Genomic DNA, 19081 nt, shown 5'->3' with positions numbered 1-19081 from the left:
CTCATGCGGTCATAGGTGATTCATCCTTAAAAGAAAAAAATTCTTTTTATTTTGTACAATAAGTAAAAATCAGACAAGAAAATATTTATACCTTTAAATGTAAAATATAATTTCTAACTTCATTTGGATATTTAGCCAGCAGACTTACAGAAATGGTTTTTGAAAGAAGCTTCCTTTTCAGATGACTTTTCATAACCCTTGTGATATTTTCCCCTTCCATGGCTTTAAGGAAATGCATAAGTTCTTGCTTTAAAAGAATTTTTTCAACCTAGTAACAGAAACAAGTATATAAATTACAATAAGTTATAGGAAAGATAATAAAGTCTGTGTTAGGTAAAGTGTCAGATACAGAGAAAGGATACAGTGTCAGACCTGGGCATTTCAGGAAGAATAGGAGATTGCAAGGGAGGTGAGGAGGGCAAAGGCATTGCAGGTGGAAGGAGTAACGCATGTAAAGGCACTGACATTTATAGTTTAGAAACGACAAGCGTAGGTGGCAGAAACTAGATCTTGTCTTCTAGGGAACTAGAATTTTAATCCTAGTAAGTCAAATTTACATTTAATTTGTTTCTCAATTTAAAACGTCTCTCTGGTCAATTTTTTACCCATAAATAATTATAATCAAACCATATTTGGACATTCATTCTTTCCGGAGTGTTTGTGTATATAAAGTCTATAATTCTAGGGGGAAAACATTTTAAAAAGTAATTTACAAGTAAACTTACAAATTATCTTTTCTTAGTGCTAGGCTACTCATTTTAGAATATGAAATGAGACATAGTAAGTTAACATTTCTTGAGTTCTTACTATGTGCTAAGGCATTTCATTGAAATTGTACAACAGCACTTGGCAGTGTTTAGATGTTGGTGTCTGAGGCTTCAATAATTTGCACCAGGTTATCCAGCTAAGAGTAGACCCAAGATTTGAATCCAAGTTGTCTAACTCTAGGGCCTGTGCCTTCAACACCTGTGTACCATTTCAAATTATATACATGTGTCCTCCTAGGACACAAGGATAACCCTTCTCTTTCTCCTGTTTTCTCCATAAATCGTAGTATGTGGTTTACTATGTGTATGTGTATGTATGTATATACATACAACAAAGCAACATATCAATATGTAACATACCAGGATTGTGTTGTAGAAACTATAGAAGTACTAAGTAAATGACAATGGAGATGCAAGTAAGAACTTGTCATTTCCTAATTTATTTTATACTTAAATGTTCTACAGAACTTTGTATTTTATTAAGAGTAATTTAACCTTAATAGGTTAAATAAGGATAGGTTAACAAAACCATGTCATTTTTTAGTCCAACTGTTATATGTTTAAAATATCAATAAATTGTTATTTTAAAAATATCAATAATATTTAATAAGAATTCTCCTGAGAAGCTGCTTTGAAAAACAGACTTTGGAAGTAGCTATCTGTTGTTAATAGGAAGAGATATGAGAAATTTGAATAGAGATTTTTCCTTTTGGCTCCTTATATTTTTATAGATGGAAATGGATTAGGGGCATTAAGTGAGTGACTTCCCAGTGTTACAAAGTAATATAGTAGGGCCAGGCATGGTGGCTCATGCCTGTAATCCTAGCCCTCTGGGAGGCCGAGATGGAGCGGATCGCTCGAGGTCAGGAGTTCAAGACCAGCCTCAGCAAGAGTGAGACCTGTCTCTACTAAAAATAAAAAGAAATTAATTGGTGAACTAAAAATATATATATACAAAAAATTAGCTGGGCATGGTGGCACATGCCTGTAGTCCCAGCTACTCAGGAGGCTGAGGCAGTAGGATTGCTTAAGCCCAGGAGATTAAGGTTGCTGTAAGCTAGGCTGACGCCTCGGCACTCACTCTAGGCTGGACAACAAAATATGACTCTGTTTCAAAAAAAAAAAAAAAATGATAGCAATCAAAACCAGAACCTGTCCTTTTCACATTTCTTAGGTTTTTCAGTTTAATATTCAGGCCAACCTGTTTCTATATAAAGAGACTTAAAATTCAGATCTTCTGAACTGGCTAAGTGGAAAAAGAATTACAAGTATATAGAAAATTTTGATATTACATATATTTTTCCTGATTATATTTCTATTTCCCACATAAATTGCTCTTATTTCTAAATTATTATGGATGAGTATTATAGCTTATAGAATATATTTCAGAATATTGATTCAGTTTTGGGTAAGAACATGCAAAACATATCATTTAAATTCTAGCAGAGATAATCATACCATGGGTATAAACCTTACTTAAGTGTGTAGTTCCGATTTTTCTTAGAAATATCGAGGATATTTTAGGTGCAAATATGCAGTTTTAAAATGTTTGAATATTTGATGAGTGTCTTTTATTGTTTAGATGATAAAGCCCCAGTGACTGATACGAACATTCCATCCCATCTGGAACAGATGTTAGACATACTGGTTCAAGAAGAAAATGAACGGGAATCTGGAGAGACTGGGCCGTGTATGGAATATTTGCTCCATCATAAGATCTTGGAAACGTTATACACCTTAGGGAAAGCTGATGTAAGTCCCTAATCCACATCATGTTCTTGGACATGTAATACATGCATTAATGCTTTAGAGAAAAAGAAGCTGCCAAGTACTTGATTTAATTAGGTATGTACTGAACACAGCAGGATTCATGTTAAGATTGTGGAAAAAAGAAAATTGTGTGGCCTGTACAAATATGATGTCTGTAGAGATAGCAAAGCTCCCAAATGCTCTAGACAACAACCGGTAATTGGGCAGCTTGAAATTCCAGTGTAAACAACATATGAAAATAAGCTTGAAGTACACGTTCTCAGAATCCAAAGATTCGAGAAAGAAGCCAGGAAAAATTGGGTTACAAAAGTAGGAATTATTTTTCATAGTCCTGAAGGAAAATGTCAGAGATTATTCTGAGATTAACTCAACTAATGATTGGAGCCAATTCGAAATTTTAGGCCTAAGGAATTTTGAAAGATCTTTGTAAAGCTTATGATATTTTGTACCATGAAACCTTCAAATTGTTTATGAGTACAAATTTTTAAACCATGTGGCAGTATGAGGGAAGAGGAAGAGGCTTAGGTTTGGGTTAGGAGGCCTGGCTTCCGGTCCCAGCTCTGTCACTAACGCATTGTGACCTTCCACAGGTCTCCGTGGTTAATCTTCCTCCTCTTTAAAAACAAGGAAGTGATTGCTCACCCAGCTCTAGAAATATGTGGTTGTATGAATTTCTGTAATATATGTGAAAAATCAAATTATACCAGAAAAAACTAATAGACACATTTTAATACCAAATAGAATTATGAATAATAGTATTAGAGATTAATTTCCTTTAAACTAACTCTGTAGTGGGGGCTAAAAAAAAATAAACTAACTCTGTAATGTTCCAATTCACTTTTTTTATTTTTTGAAACATGGTCTCACTCTGTTACCTAGGCTAGAGTGCAGTAGTATCATCATAGCTCACTGCAACCTCAAAACTCCTAGGTTCAAGCAATTCTCCTGGCTCAGCCTCCTGAGTAGCTGGTACTACAGGTGTGCACTGGCTTATTTTTTTTATTTTTTTGTAGAGATGGGTCTTACTGTGTTGCCCAGGCTGGTCTCACATTCATGGCTTCAAGCTTCCTCCCACCTTTGCCTCCCAAAGTGCTAGGATTATAGATGTTAGCTGCCATGCTAGGCCTAAAACTTCTTTATTAAATATTCTTTGCCTATAATAATCATAATGTAAATAATTTTGCAACTACAGTTGACCCTTGTACAGCATGGTTTTGAACTGCAAGGGCCCACTTATATGTAGATTTTTTCAACCAAACACAGCTCAAAAATACAGTATTCTTGGGATGTGAGACCTGCCTGTGTGCAGGGCCAACTGTGGGACTTGAGTATATGAAAGTTTTGGTATACGTGCGGGGTCCTGGAACCAATCCTCCATGGATACTGAAGGACTACTCTAAGTTAGAATTAGTCACAACAGTTAATACCATAGGATTCTTTTTATTTACATGTATGTGTTAGGAGGCTTTATTTACTCCTACAGAGATGATGGAAAGTTCTTGATCACCTGTCATTATTGTAAGTCTGTAATCCCTAAACCCCTGTTGGTGGACCGGCACTGGTCCATGGCCTGTTAGGGACTGGGCCGCAGAGCTCTGCTGCCCCAACCCCCTTCCATGGTCTGTGGAAAAACTGTCTTCCATGAAACTGATCCCTGGTGCCAAAAAGGTTAAGGGCCGCTGGTCAGTAACAAGATTCTGCTGTTGTTCTGGCAGAGAGTTGCCTACTATAGTTTCATGTTACCTCAGCATTTAGAATATAAACAAGTTGACATTGCCTGAACCAAACTCTTATCTCAGCAAGGTATTATCACTATGCTGTTTGTAATTACATGAGCCTGTGGTCTCTTACGCTATATTATTGTCTCAGGTGCATAATTTTTTTTCTAGAATACAAGTCTAGAATACATTTTATTAAACATTTTAATCTGACAAAGTCATTAACTGGCCGATTGCATTGTCATTTGAGGGTAGAATACATTCACATATATTGTCTCTCCTTTTTTTTTTAAAAGCTTTTGAGTAAATGTGTTCTTACTGGCTTTCCTTCCTTTTTTCCTGTACCCAGTGTCCTCCAGGAATGAAACAGCAGGTTCTGGTATTCTATACTAAGCTTCTGGGGAGGATCCGGCAGCCACTACTGCCACACATTAACGTGCATAGGCCAGTGCAGGTATTTTGTTCTCCGTATATAAAATTATTTGGTTGGATTTCTTTCAGTGTTGAAATAATTTTATATTGATTTTTATAAGAGTAAAAATAATAAAGGATATTTATTCTAAAATTAACATGCAAATTAGCAAATACTTGAGCTTTCCTTATGCATGACATTGCATTAAGTGCACTTCATGTCTTTCTGTTTCTCTTTTAAAATTTTATACATTAGTTCTCCTTTTATTTTATTGCCTCCATGACATCTGAAAGAGAGTTTATTATATACCTCATTGGTTTTTTAGGATAATGAACTTGAAAATTTTACTACTAGTAAATTTATTTTGATATAGGTAAATATAAATATTATTAGTGTTCTATCTGATTAATGCAGGGTATTTACATCATTTGAATATTTTAAATATCCTTAAGGTAAAAGAATGGTTATTTACATACTTGTAAAAAGTAGCCTAAGTTTTAAAAGTTTAAAAACATTTTGACAGAAATTAATTCGACTCTGCGGTGAAGTCCTTGCGACACCAACGGAAAATGAGGAGATTCAGTTTCTCTGTATTGTGTGTGCAAAGCTGAAACAGGATCCCTACTTGGTTAACTTTTTCCTGGAGGTATGGTACACTTCTTGTTCATCTTCAAAGTGTGCTTATATGAAGATCATATGAAAATTCAATTCTGTGAATAATATTAAAAGGAATTATATTTTACAGTTTATCAGTTTGTTTTACTTCCCAGAATTATTTTTCATGTAAGATCACTGTTTTTTTTTTTTTTTGAGACAGAGTCTCACTTTGTTGCCCAGGCTAGAGTGAGTGCCGTGGCGTCAGCCTAGCTCACAGCAACCTCAAACTCCTGGGCTCAAGCAATCTTCTTGCCTCAGCCTCCCGAGTAACTGGGACTACAGGCATGAGCCACCATGCCCGGCTAATTTTTTTCTATATATATTAGTTGACCAATTAATTTCTTTCTATTTATAGTAGAGATGGGGTCTTGCTCTTGCTCAGGCTGGTTTCAAACTCCTGACCTCGAGCAATCCGCCTGCCTCGGCCTCCCATAGTGCTAGGATTACAGGCGTGAGCCACCGCGCCCGGCCAAGATCACTGTTTTATTCTCACTTAGAATCTTTTGAGGGGAAAAAATATTTTCAAAGAATGCAGTTGAGCCAGATCCATGGGGCGGTGCAGTGATTGGACAGGCACAAAGCCAAGGCTTAGAAAGGGTGCAGCTTGGAGAGTGAATCAGGGATAGAGAAGTCACGGAAGTTTATAAGCTATCTATTTTCAGCCAAGCTCACTCTGATGTGTGGCGTGGGTAATCTGACTTAGGGTAAAGATGACACATGCAGATTTGGACAAAATGGAAAAAGAATGAGTTACCTCTCCAACCTCATATACAGTTGGTATTACTGTAGTATTTTGTACTGTCTTTTTATAGCCTCAATCACCAAATCATGGTTTACTTGAATCAATTGGTATTTTGGATTTGACTTCTAATTTTAAAGTAGAAAATAAATTTGTTTGTACTTTATGCTTTCATTCACTTCTTTTCAGCAGTGAATTCATTTGGGAATATTTCAGAAAAAATAATTATGTTATTTTTATCTTTTTAGTTTCTGTAAAATTTTTTTTTTTTTAAGATTAAGGCACAGGTTACATACAGTACAATTCAGTCTTTGGTCTACAGTTCTGTGAATTTGACAAGCACAACCATGTAACCACCACCACTTCAAGACTTGCATGCCCTTGTCACCACCCCTTTTCCACCCCTGTCCCCTAGCAATCACTGGCCTGTTTTCTGTCCCAATAGTTTTCTCTCTTCCAAAAAGTCATATAAATGTAATTAGCCTTTTGAATCTGACTTTTTGAGATTCATCCATGATTTTGTTCCTTTATATCCTTAAGTAGTATTCCGTTGTGTGGATATACCACAGTTTATCCTTTCCCCAGCTAGAGCCTTTGGGTTGTTTCTATTTTTTGTGTGTGATTATGAATAAAGCTACTATGAACATTCATATGCAGATTTTTTTGTGAATTTAGGTTTTCATTTAACTTGCATAAGTACCTAAGGGTAGGATTATTGGATCACCTGGTAAACACATCTTTATTTTCATGAGAAACCGCCAAAATGTTTTCCAAGTGGCTTTATCATTTTGAATCCTATCAACAATGTATGTCAGTTCCCATTGTTCCATGTTCTTGTCAGCACTGGATGTTGTCAGGTTTTTATGTGTTTGGTTTTATTTTTTAAATGTTAGCTATTTTAATATGAGTTTGTTTTCTGTTTCACATTACTGAATAAGTAATTTAGGATTCTGTTCTGACCTCTTACTTGATCTAGGTAACCAACTAAGCTGCAAAATTGCTTGAATTTAAATTTCTAGGTAGTGTTAGGGACTATAAATGCCTGGTTTTCATGATGCACATTATATTTTGTATCATCTTTTGCAAGTTTGCTTCAAAATGGATAGAATAGTCTTATGATTTTGGATTTTTAAAGATTTATTAATGAAGGTAGTATTACAGTTCTTTTAGTTTTTGTTATATTTATAAGGAATATCTTAGTTTGACTAAGTATGAGATTTCTCTTTTCAAAGTTCATTTTTGCTAAACTTTTCTTAAATACTTTAATGTACTTTAGATGCATGGATTTTTTTCTCCCAAACTTCAAGGATTTTTTTTTTCTCAAAAACATCTGAAACTTGTTTTCTAAGTATATAGCCATAGATCAGAAGTCAAGGAAATTTGCAGGCATTTGTATATTAATGGTGAGGTGCACCTGTTTTTTGTGTACCTGTTTCAGAGAAACATTTAAACCCCACTACAAAAAAACACCCTTCGGAATTATTCTGCTCTATGCAGCATTTTTATAGCAATGTTGCTCCAAAGCCTGAGGGTGGTAGGTATCTCCATTTTCTGAACTAATAAGACTATTCATATGTTTTTAATGTCAGTTACTACAGCCTCCCTAGCATAAGAGTTATTTTATGCAAGTGCACACAAGTGCATTTTATTTTTACCCTGCTGGTCAATAAGCTCCTTGAGGACAAGGATTTTGTCTCATTAATCTTTTGGTTCCCACAGCTTCTCTAGATCCTAGAGAATGCACAATGCATACTAACTGATAAATTAACACTTAATAAATGAATCTTTAGGGAAATATAGTTTTATTACTTCTAAGTATAAAGAAAAACAGAAAGTACGTTACAGTTCTCTAGCATGTATCCCCTGAAATCTAATTTCTCTGTTCATGAAAATCAGTCAGTATTTACTATGGATTAAGTGTATATGGTAGATGAGTTAAACATAGTCTTTGCCACAAAGGAGTTTATAGTCTGGTGAAGATGGTAGATGAATGTTCAGATACTATAATCTAAGTTAGAGTAAGGTGAGAATCATAAGAAAGATACAAGGTAAATGCCCTAAGTGTTCATAGGATGAAGAGATTGATCTGCTCTGGGTCATTAGGAAAGTCTTCTGGAAGAGGTCATCTTTGACATGAGCCTTGACAGACAGATGTTTAGATAAGAATGGGTGAACATAAGGAATGAAGATATAAAAGTGTGTGGTGTGTTCAGAAAACAGTATAATTAGAATGTGTGGCAAGAAACACCTGAAGAGATAGATTAAGTGCTGTCGAAGGCTTTGAATGATAGGATAAGGAGCCTGTGCTTACTTGTAGACACTGGGGAGCCATTGACAATTTTCAAGTGGGGATGTCATTACGTGATAGTATCTGTGCTGTCAGTTAAATTGGCAGCAGCATTTTATACAGTGGATTCTTCAGGGAGGAGAGGAAAGCAGGGAAACTGTAATAATTTGGAAGCTGACGGAGCAACCCAGACAAGAAGTAACAAGGACTGTAACTAAGTTGGAGCAGTGGGTTGGAATGAAGTGGGTCTATTCAGGAGACTGGAGGTAGCCTCTCTGTGGTCTTGTAACTGCTCAGGTGCAGGAAGCAGAGAAAGGATGATTTGAATGCTTAAATCCCTGAACTAGGCTGCTGCTAGCAGAAAGACAGGAGCCCCAAAGGAGCTTATTTTGAGGGGAAGATGATAATCTTGGTTCTGGAAGCTTTGAGTTGTCATGATATCCTGATGGAGATAATTAGCAGGTATTTGGTATTACAGATATGTGATTGGGAAGAGAAGTCTAGGTTCAAGAGATTTGTGAGTTATGTGCATAAATAGTCTTGTGGGTACTGATGAGATCCCTAAAATAGAAAGGAACAGTTTCAGTAGGAACCAAAATGCAAGAGTTAAGGCAGCAGTTCCTCATCACCTAGAGAGCTTTTCTAAAATGCAGGTTCCTTGACTTTACCTCTAGATATTCTCATTCAGCAGGTCTTGATGGGACACAGGAATCTGCATTTGTATCAAGCCTCACAGAATAACAAGATGCCAATAATCTTAAATCATACTTTGAGAAAGTTTACTGGTTTAAGGAGTGCTATGCTAAGATTATTATTCTTTTTGCTGTTCTTCAGACACTTCTCCCAACAATATTACAAGTATTTTAGATGGAACAAAATGTTTTACTTTCATAAAGACTAGAATATGCAAATTGATTTTGTTAGAAATTGGCAAATTGGAGTATTCATTGAGTGCCGTGGAGTTTTTTTCTTTTAATACATGTGCTGTGAGCTCAATTTCTCAAGAAGACTGTTCTAAACTATACTTTTGACAGCAATAAAAGTGATTTATAATAATTACAATATAAATTTGGAAGTAGAACCTTGAATTTATTCAGCCTTGAATGTGCTTCTATGATGAGCAAAGCGCTGGGACAGACTCTGTGGAGAAGCTGGTTTAGGCTGAATTTTAACTTGTGTGTATGATTTGATTTTTGCTCTTATGTTCAAATGGAAAGCAAGACACTTTTGCCTTAAAACAAATAATTTGATTCAGTTAAGAATTCTGTTTCTGTTTGGGTATGTATATTGGGGGAGGGTGCCAGCATTTCAGGCATATCTTGCTTCTTATCCTAAATACACTAATAAACATGTCCTCAGAGTAGTTTCTTGTATTCTTAAGAGTAGAAGTACAAGGAAAAGACTTAGAAATAGTTCTTATATTTAAGAGAATTTGGGGGCTTTTGTGCAAATCTTAAGTCAAATGCTGATAACTTTTGAATTTTAAAATATTTTTATTTGTATTTTTTCCCCATGATCTTAGAAGAATTAACATTGACATTAACAATGTATTTACAGTAGCCCAGTAATGAGAAAAAAATTAGCTGCAATGGAAACACCTCCTAAAACTTTTTTTCCCCACTAATATTATTTGTTTTTACTAGTAGTCAAATAGTTATCACTAATTTTGTTCATTGCTGATGTTCAGTATAAAACATTTTGTAGTTAGTATGTAGTTAGTATCATAAACTGTAATTGTAAAATTATTTGAAAATACAGTTTGTTAAAAGTCCGAGTGTTTTCATTTGACATAACATTTATCACTGCTTTGGTTAGGCATGTGGAATGTTAATTATAGAAAAATTCATTAAAATGTGATTTCTGGCTTACACGTTTCTTGATATGAATCTTACACAACATGTATTCCTTTTCAGAATAAGTTGAAATCATTGGCTTCCAAAGGAGTACCAAATGTAATTTCAGAAGACGCATTAAAAGGTCAAGATTCCTTGTCAACAGATACAGGACAGTCCCGTCAGCCAGAGGAACTATCTGGTGCTGCTGGAATGGAGCAAGCAGAATTAGACGATGAGTCTCCGCATCACGTGGACGACCTGTCCACAAGCTTGGACAGCCTCACTGTCACGTCACTGCCAGAGGCCTCAGTTGTTCGTCCAAACCAGGACTATAATTTAGTGAATTCTTTGTTAAATCTTACTAGAAGTCCTGTGAGTTGTCATCTTTTTTTTTAATCATTATTACACAACTCACATTTCTCTGAATCATCTTCACATTTTTTTCTCTAACATGATCTTAATAATGTGCCTTTAAAATAGAAAAAAAGAATCTATTCTTCTTTTAATATAAAACATAAAATCCTTTTATGTTGAATTTTTCCAAACAACTTGATGTATATATAATGCAAGAATTGAAGGGGTATTAAATTTTTTTCCCCTCTTAGGACGGCCGAATAGCTGTGAAAGCGTGCGAGGGCTTGATGTTGTTAGTGAGTTTGCCGGAGCCGGCGGCGGCCAAGTGCCTTACCCAGAGCACTTGCTTATGTGAACTGCTGACAGACAGACTTGCCTCCCTGTACAAGGCCCTACCTCAATCAGTGGATCCGTTAGATATTGAAACAGTAGAAGCAATTAACTGGGGGTAAGCACCGTTATTTATACTTTCCCATAAAGGTGACTTCTTACACCTACATTTTAAAACGCATTTCTAGGCTGGGCGAGGTGGCTCACGCCTGTAATCCTAGCACTCTGGGAGGCCGAGGTGGGAGGATTGCTCGAGGTCAGAAGTTCGAAACCAGCCTGAGCAAGAGTGAGACCCCCGTCTCTACTATAAATAGAAAGAAATTAATTGGCCAACTAATATATATATAGAAAAAATTAGCCGGGCATGGTGGCACGTGCTTGTAGTCCCAGCTACTTGGGAGGCTGAGGCAGAAGGATTGCTTGAGCCCAGGAGTTTGAGGTTGCTGTGAGCTAGGCTGACGCCACGGCACTGACTCTAGCCTGGGCAACAAAGCGAGACTCTGTCTCAAAAAAAAATAATAAAAACATAAAACGCATTTCTATTTTGCCATGGTAGAAATATGTAGTTTCAAAAAATGTAACACTACCTGTGATCATTAAACGGGAATGTTTTCTTGAGGCTTGTGATAAATTTATCAATCAGTGGTAGTGAATTGGTGTGGCAACAATCCAGCTGTTGTGTGTTACAGTTGCTCTACTTTTATTTTCGTTCCTTACACTGATCCATTTTTAAGGGCTTACATTAAGACAAATACCTTTACCTGATTATTTTTATTAAAAGTAAAGAACTCTAAAAGAAGGAATCTACTTTTTAATAATTTCCACTGCCTATGGAGCAGTCTAATACATCTTACAGCCTGCTCGTATAGAATCTCTCCTACCTCAGTCTTTCACCCCTCTACCTGCCTTTTTGGGCTCCCCTAAAAGAACATAACTTTTTATTTTTTTTCTCTATATGCTTAACCCATCATTGTTTTTTACTTGTTGTTTTCCACACTGTATTCTGTCAGCATCTATGGGGCAGACCCACTTGTTGACATCACAACGGTATTGCATTTTAAGGCAGGAAGAGAAGCAGACCAGTCACTGTTTCTTTTTGCAGATCCTCCCTTACCTTTCTCTTCTGCCTTCCCAGTAGCTGAGAAGTTCCACCTTTTCCTTGCTGTCACTTGATCAGATTCATGGCAGAAGTATGAGGAGCTGTCTGAATGGTTTTTCTCCTGCAGCTCCATTCTGCTTTAGTCTCTCTCCTCCCACTTAATAAGTGAAAATTATTTACAACTCTTATTTAAAAATTTTTCTCTTATCTTTGGCTTCTTTTATAAAACCCTCTTCTGATTGTCATGTGGCATCGCCTGTGTGTATGTGTCATACTGTGTAAGTTCATTCATGTACCTTTATTTTTCCATTGTACTGAATGGGGTTCGTGCTTTTGGATATCTTTGGACTTAGGGTTTCTTCCTTGTCCTACAGCTTGGACTCATACAGTCATAAAGAAGATGCTTCAGCATTTCCAGGAAAACGAGCCTTAATTTCATTTCTTTCCTGGTTTGATTATTGTGACCAACTTATTAAGGAAGCCCAAAAGGTTTGAATTTTTTGTTATTTATTGGCCATTTTAAAGTGTAAATGTCTACTAAGGACATTGGAAATAACTAGTTTATATCCCCAAATATATCTTGGTTGTCTTAGGATAGCACAGTTAGTGAAATAAAACAAAAAAGCATGTATGTGCGTGTGTGTCTTACAATTCTGGAATAAATCGAAGTTCAAGTTCTGTCCTTTTATATTTCCTGAAGTATTTTGGTACAGTGCTTCACAAAGTAATATTGACTTCCCTGTAGTCTTGTTCCTTGGGGAGATGTTGATACTATAAAGTTATTGGGATAATTTTTTTTGTTCCATTCCACTTATTCAAATTTAGAAAAAATGTAAGCGACCCAGTAACTGACATCTAATCTAGGTTTGATTGCCATCAACAAGATGGTCAAAGGGCAAGTTTTGTCTTTCCACACTAATTCAGATAGAGTACAAACTGATTTGCTGATGTTACAAATTAATCTCTCTTTTACGTTAATAAAGAAAAACATAACCATGCTTATATTCTAGACTGCTGCTGTTGCTCTTGCCAAAGCTGTTCATGAAAGATTTTTCATTGGTGTTATGGAACCTCAGTTAATGCAAACGTGAGTAGCTGATTTCTTAAATAAGAAATTTCTTATTTCTTAAAAAAAGAAATAAAAAGCACTGTGTTCATGTCATTTTTGCCCACTAATTATCCATTTGTGATGTGCTCAGTTCTGAGATGGGTATTCTGACATCAACTGCTCTGCTTCATCGCATCGTTCGGCAAGTAACCTCTGATGTTTTACTTCAAGAAATGGTGTTTTTTATCCTTGGAGAACAGAGAGAACCAGAAACTCTGGCAGAAATTAGCAGACATCCTTTAAGACACAGGTTAATTGAACATTGTGATCACATCTCTGATGAGGTAAGCGATTTAGATTTAGAATTGGAGTTAGACTCTTTAAAATACTGATTTTAATGTACTTGGGATGTTTTAAATACAGCCTCTTTTTTATGTGGCTTTAAAAATCAAAAGCATGACAAGATTGGCAAGAACAACAACTGATTTAAAGATATTTTTCAGTTAGCTTTTATCAATTTTGGTTTCAGATAAGCATAATGACATTAAGAATGTTTGAACATCTTTTACAAAAACCCAATGAGCACATTCTTTACAACTTGGTCCTAAGAAATCTTGAAGAAAGAAATTATACAGAATATAAACCTTTGTGCCCAGAAGATAAAGATGTGGTAGAAAATGGATTGATAGCAGGAGCAGTGTAAGTTTCCATCCAACTCTGTGAGTCAGCATTTCATTTAGAGTTAGAACCTTCTCTGTATTTCTCTCCCTTCTTCTTAAAAACAAAACAGAACAAAAAAAAAAATCTTAACAAAAGTTTTAAGAAGTAAAATTAGATGCCTGGATGGTACTCTCCTTTTAAATGACAAGTGATATTATGTATCCATCACCTAATGACAAAATTAGTATATTCTTGTTTGTTAAATTTGTCTATAAAATATAAAATATTATTCCTTAATCTTTTACATTAGAAAAATTATGTAATATTCTGTAAGAACATAGCAGAGAATCTTTTGGTTTAGAAAATGTCATAATAAAATATTGTTTCTTATGCATCATTAAATGAAACTTAGAGATCTGGAAGAAGATCCATTATTTACTGACATTTCACCAGATAACACATTGTCAAACCAAGAGTGGCTTAGTTCTCCTCCTACTACTCCAGACCACCCCAAAAATGATGGGAAAACTGAAGTCCATAAAATTGTCAATAGGTGAGTCTCTATCTAAATTTGACTTACAACTCTTTTACTTGTTTTTGTAACATAGAATAGTTCTGCTCTTCGATTGTTTCAGAAATATATTATGAACTCAATCTTCTTTAAATATTATGTCAGCTTTTTTGTCTTCCCTGTACATAAGGAAGTGACAGCCTGGGGGCAACAGTTGGTAACAAGAAGAAAGCTCTACTTAATTTAAAAATAAAAATAAATAACAGTGATTAAATACACCCTCAAGGTATCCCAATGTTTTTTAATACAAATGACTTAAATTTAACTGCCAATTGTAACAGCAGTGAGAACTGCCAGTTTGGCAAAATGTACTTATTAAACATGTGTGCTAAGCATAGGGCTGTTCCTTTTAATTTGTGATTTTATGTTTTTTAAAAAGTACCTTTTTCTGTAGCAGTTTTCTTCTCTCTTTTTCTTCCCTTGTAATACTGTCATCCATATGCCTCGTTCTGGCAGGTGACTTTAGAAAAAATTACATGTGGCTCAAGATGCAAAATTGGGGTGCATAAAAATCCCAAATGCAATTACTTAAAAGCCAGTTTCCTGAGATTAACAAATATCGTGGCAGTCTGTCATTGTGCAGCAGTCTAAGAGAAAAAAGAATCTTTCCTAGGCTTATTTCTATTTTAAGTGGAATCAGTAATTTTTTAAGAAAGTCTTTAAAATTATGAAAGAGTATTTAATCAGTGAATTATAAGACTCATTCAAGATAAGGACTTAACACAATTTTGTTTTTGAAGTTTCCATTTGTATTTATATTTAGCTAAACTTTGGATATCACAGATATTTAATACATATAAAGATTTTATTGAATTATGAGAGTATTTATGTTATTGATTATGGCCTTTTCCATTTAAGTTTTCTCTGTCTGGTACCGGATGAAGCAAAATCATCTTACCACGTTGAAGGCACTGGATATGACACCTACCTCCGAGATGCTCACAGGCAGGTTAGTGAACTAAGTAATTTTTGGAAATGAAATCTAAGAATACACATACCCCTTGTCACATTGCCCACTGCCTTTGCTCCAAAGAAATGACTCCATTGTTATTAAAAGTGAGACCTGATCTCTACTCTCAGTACTTCTGCTTTGTGCTGGTGACCTTAGTTTGCATTTCACTGACTGTATCTCCTTCAAGACTTCTTTATGCTTTTTTTTTTTTTTTTACTTTAAATGATCCCTCACCTGTATCTATTTCCCCTACTGCTCCCAAACATGATATCTTAATAATTCTACCCACCACCCAGCCTTGCTCCCTATCCATAGACTATTATCCTTCCCCCTCTCCCCACCATTCTTAGGCAGCCAGTAATTCACAAGTGTTGTCCCTGCTGCTCAACTCTCTCTCCTTCAGACCCTGAATCCTACCTTTCTGCCTCAAGGAACAGCTTTCTCAAAGGTCTGCTCTCAGTTATTAAATTAAAGGGCCTTTTCTCATTCTTTCCTCTTAATGGCATTTTTTACATTGTAAAATATAAAAGAAAAACTATATTAAAAATACCCCCAAATTCAACATTTTAACTATTTCAAAGTGTACAATTTAATGGTTTTTAGTATACCCACAATATTGTGCAACCATTATCACTATCTAATGCCAGGATATTTTTATCACCCCAGAAAGAAACCTTGTACAAAGTAATCATCACTCCTCATTGCCTCCTCCTCTTCCTCAACCCCTAGCCTCTGGCAACCACTAACCTGCCTTCTGTCTCTGTGGGTTTGCTATTCTGGACATTTTGCATAAATGGAATCATACTATGTGTGGCTTTTTGTGCCTGACTTCTTTTATTTAGCATAACATTTTCAAGATTCATTCATGTTGTAGCATCTATAGGTACTTCATTTCTTTTTATGGCTGAATAATATTCCATCATATGGATATTTTGTTTATCCATCATCAGTTGATGGACATTTGGGTTATTTCTACTTTTTGGCTACTATGAATAATTCTGTGGAAATTCCTTTAAAACTTTTTGTGTGAACATAGTTTTCTTGGGTATATGCCTAGTAGTAAAATTAGTAGTAAAATTGGTGGGTCATATGGCAATTCTTTTTGTTTTTTTTCCTTTAAAACATTTTTTTTCCAGATAATTACTTTGAGAAATAATTTTTTCCCCCAACATAAGTAGAGAGTTTATTTGGGCCAAGTTTGAGGGCTTCAACCGAGGAGGATAGATTCAAGTTGCCTTGAATCTATGCTCCCTGGTAATTCTATATTTAACATTTTTGATGAACTGTCAAACTTTTTCACAGTGGCTGCACCAGCAGTTGATAAGGGTTCCAATTTATCCATATCCTCACCAGTACATGTGATTATCCTTTTTGTAAATTATAGTCATCCCAATAGATGTGAGTGGTATCTCATTGTGATTTTGATTTACATTTCCGTAATGACTAATGATGTTAAGTATCTTTTCATGTGCTCAGCAGACACTTGTATAACTTCTTTGGAGAATATCTATTCAAATCCTTTCCCCATGTTTTAATTGGGCTGTTTTTCTTTTTGTTGTTGCATTGTAAGAGTTCCTTACATATTCTACATACTAGATCCTTATCAGATATATGATTTGCAAATATTTTCTCCTATTCTGGGAGCTGTCTTTTCACTTTCTTTGGCTGTACTGATGGTGTTCTTTGACACAAAAAAGTTTTTAATTTTGTTTAAAAATTACCTGCAATTTAACTATTTTTCCTATGTGCTTTTTGTATCATATCTAAGAAATCATTGCCTAATCCAAGATCACACAGATTTATCACCGAAGTTTCTTTCTTAGAGTTTTATAGTTTTAGCTCATACAATTAGGTCTTTGATCCATTTTGAGTTAATTGTTGTATATGGTGTGAGTTGGGGTCCAGATTCATTTTTTCACATGTAGATATACAATTGTCTCAGCACCTTTGTTGAAAAGGCTATTTCTCACTTATGAACTATAAATTTAAGGTTTATTTCAGGACTCTTAATTCTGTTCCACTGACATATGTGCCTGTCCTTATCCCCGTACAACAGTGTCTTGGTTACTATTGTAGCCTGCAGGAAGTTTTGAAATTGAGAAGTGTAAGTCTTTCAACTTTTTTCCTCTTTTTCAAGATTATTTTGGCTGTTTGGAGTCCCTTGCAATTTCATATGAATTTTAGGATTACTTTGTTCATTTCTGCAAAAAAAAATACATAAATAAAAGGCAGTTGGAATTTTTATGGGGATTGCATTGAATCTGTGTATCAATTGGGGAGTACCACCATCTTAACAATATTAAATCTTCCAATTCATGAACACAGGATGACTTTCCTTTACTTAGGTTCTCTTTAATATTATTCAACAGTGTTTGATAGTTTTATACTTATGCTTCCTTTGTTAAATTTATTCCTTTGTTATTATACTTCCTTTGTTAAATTTATTCCTAAGTATTTCATTCTTTTTGATGCTATTATAAGTAACACTGTTTTGTGAATTTATTTTTCTTTATTTTTTTTTTAAGAGATAGAGTCTCACTCTGTCACTCAGTCGGAGTGTAGTGGTGTGTTCTTAGGTCACTATAGCCTCAAACTCCTGGGCTCAAATGATCCTCCTACCTCAGACTCCCAAGTAGCTGAGACTTATAGGCATGTACCACTGTGCCTGGCTATTTTTTATTTTTTGTAGAGATGGGTTTTCACTGTGTTGCCCTAGCTGGTCACAAGCTTTGGCCTCAAGCAATCCTCCTACTTCAGCCTCTTAAAGTGCTGGGATTATAGGCATGACCCATGCCTGGCTGAATTTTCTAGTGTAGAAATAACTGATTTTTGTATATTGATCTTGTGTCATGCAACTTTGCTGAACTTGTTTAACCTCCTCTTATTTAAAACTTTATTTTTTCAAGGTTTCTACAACATCATTCCTTTCTACTGCTGCTGCTACTTTGAAGTCTCAGATGTCCTTTTCATTCTGTCCACCATGTGATCATGTGGCTCCCAAAAAATCTGTCATTGGCCCTTTTTACTCTGTTCATTCCTTTGGTATTTTTCTGGTTTGCATTCATCTCTATCATGAATTCCATATCTGACCTTCTGTATCTGAAGTGTCACCAAAGCTCTAGCCCTAGCTACTTGCATGTTCTTCTGAGACCTCAGACTTTATCTGTCCAAAGTAGAACTTATCATTAGTCTTCCAAAACTGCATCTCTTCCTTTGTTTCCTGCCGTAGTCTGGGGCACATCCATGCTCCTGGTCCCTCAAGGTTAGTGTTTCAGGGTTATCTCGGATTCATTCATCTTCCGTTCCCCTTAGCTTGCCATGTTTTGCCCCCACCAACTCTCTCCTGTCTGTCCCCTTACCCATGTTTACTTTGACAATCCTAGTTTAAGTCTTTATTACCCTTTGCCTAGGATTACAATAGCCTCATAACTTGTCTCATCAGCTTGTCCATTCTGCTTAGAATCCATTAACAGATTAATTTCACTGAAGTATATAAGTACCCCCTTCTCCTTTATTAACTCATGAAGTCTAAATACTTAAGACATCTAATCTTAGCATTCAGGATCCTTTTGGATCAATTTCCTAGCCTGCTTTTCCATCCTTGTTTCTTTTTGCAATTTTCACTCTCTATCCAAATATAGCATTTACACACGTGCTTTTATTGATGCTATTCTGTTTGCCTAAATGATTTTTCCTCTCTTTCATTTCTTATTCATCATCTGATATCTATATTTCTACCCTGTTTTCAAGGTCCTGATTAAATGTCAATTTCTGGTTTATTCTCTTTTCCCCCTTTCTCTGCTCCCCTCCTCCACCAGGAAGGGTAGGAGCCCTTCTCCTCTTCCCCATTAGTACAGGTAATTGCTCTTCTTTTTGCCTGTG

General features: G+C 35.5%; 1 protein-coding gene across 1 annotated transcript in view; it reads left to right on the top strand.

The window, feature by feature from the left end:
- The window catches only part of FHIP2A (FHF complex subunit HOOK interacting protein 2A), a 42121-nt gene that overhangs the window by 10416 nt on the left and 12624 nt on the right, over nucleotides 1-19081 (top strand). The window contains exons 3-13 of the mRNA XM_012772727.2: nucleotides 2350-2519; nucleotides 4605-4709; nucleotides 5191-5313; nucleotides 10264-10557; nucleotides 10791-10987; nucleotides 12343-12457; nucleotides 12979-13055; nucleotides 13168-13360; nucleotides 13546-13715; nucleotides 14089-14229; nucleotides 15106-15196. Of these exons, the coding sequence (XP_012628181.1) occupies nucleotides 2350-2519; nucleotides 4605-4709; nucleotides 5191-5313; nucleotides 10264-10557; nucleotides 10791-10987; nucleotides 12343-12457; nucleotides 12979-13055; nucleotides 13168-13360; nucleotides 13546-13715; nucleotides 14089-14229; nucleotides 15106-15196 (1676 nt within the window). The remainder of the gene's footprint in view (nucleotides 1-2349; nucleotides 2520-4604; nucleotides 4710-5190; nucleotides 5314-10263; nucleotides 10558-10790; nucleotides 10988-12342; nucleotides 12458-12978; nucleotides 13056-13167; nucleotides 13361-13545; nucleotides 13716-14088; nucleotides 14230-15105; nucleotides 15197-19081) is intronic.

The sequence above is a fragment of the Microcebus murinus genome, chromosome 14, assembly GCF_040939455.1.
Source record: "Microcebus murinus isolate Inina chromosome 14, M.murinus_Inina_mat1.0, whole genome shotgun sequence".
Lineage (NCBI taxonomy): Eukaryota > Metazoa > Chordata > Mammalia > Primates > Cheirogaleidae > Microcebus > Microcebus murinus.
The sequence above is the reverse complement of the archived record's forward strand: the minus strand, read 5'-3'. Positions and strand labels throughout refer to the sequence as shown.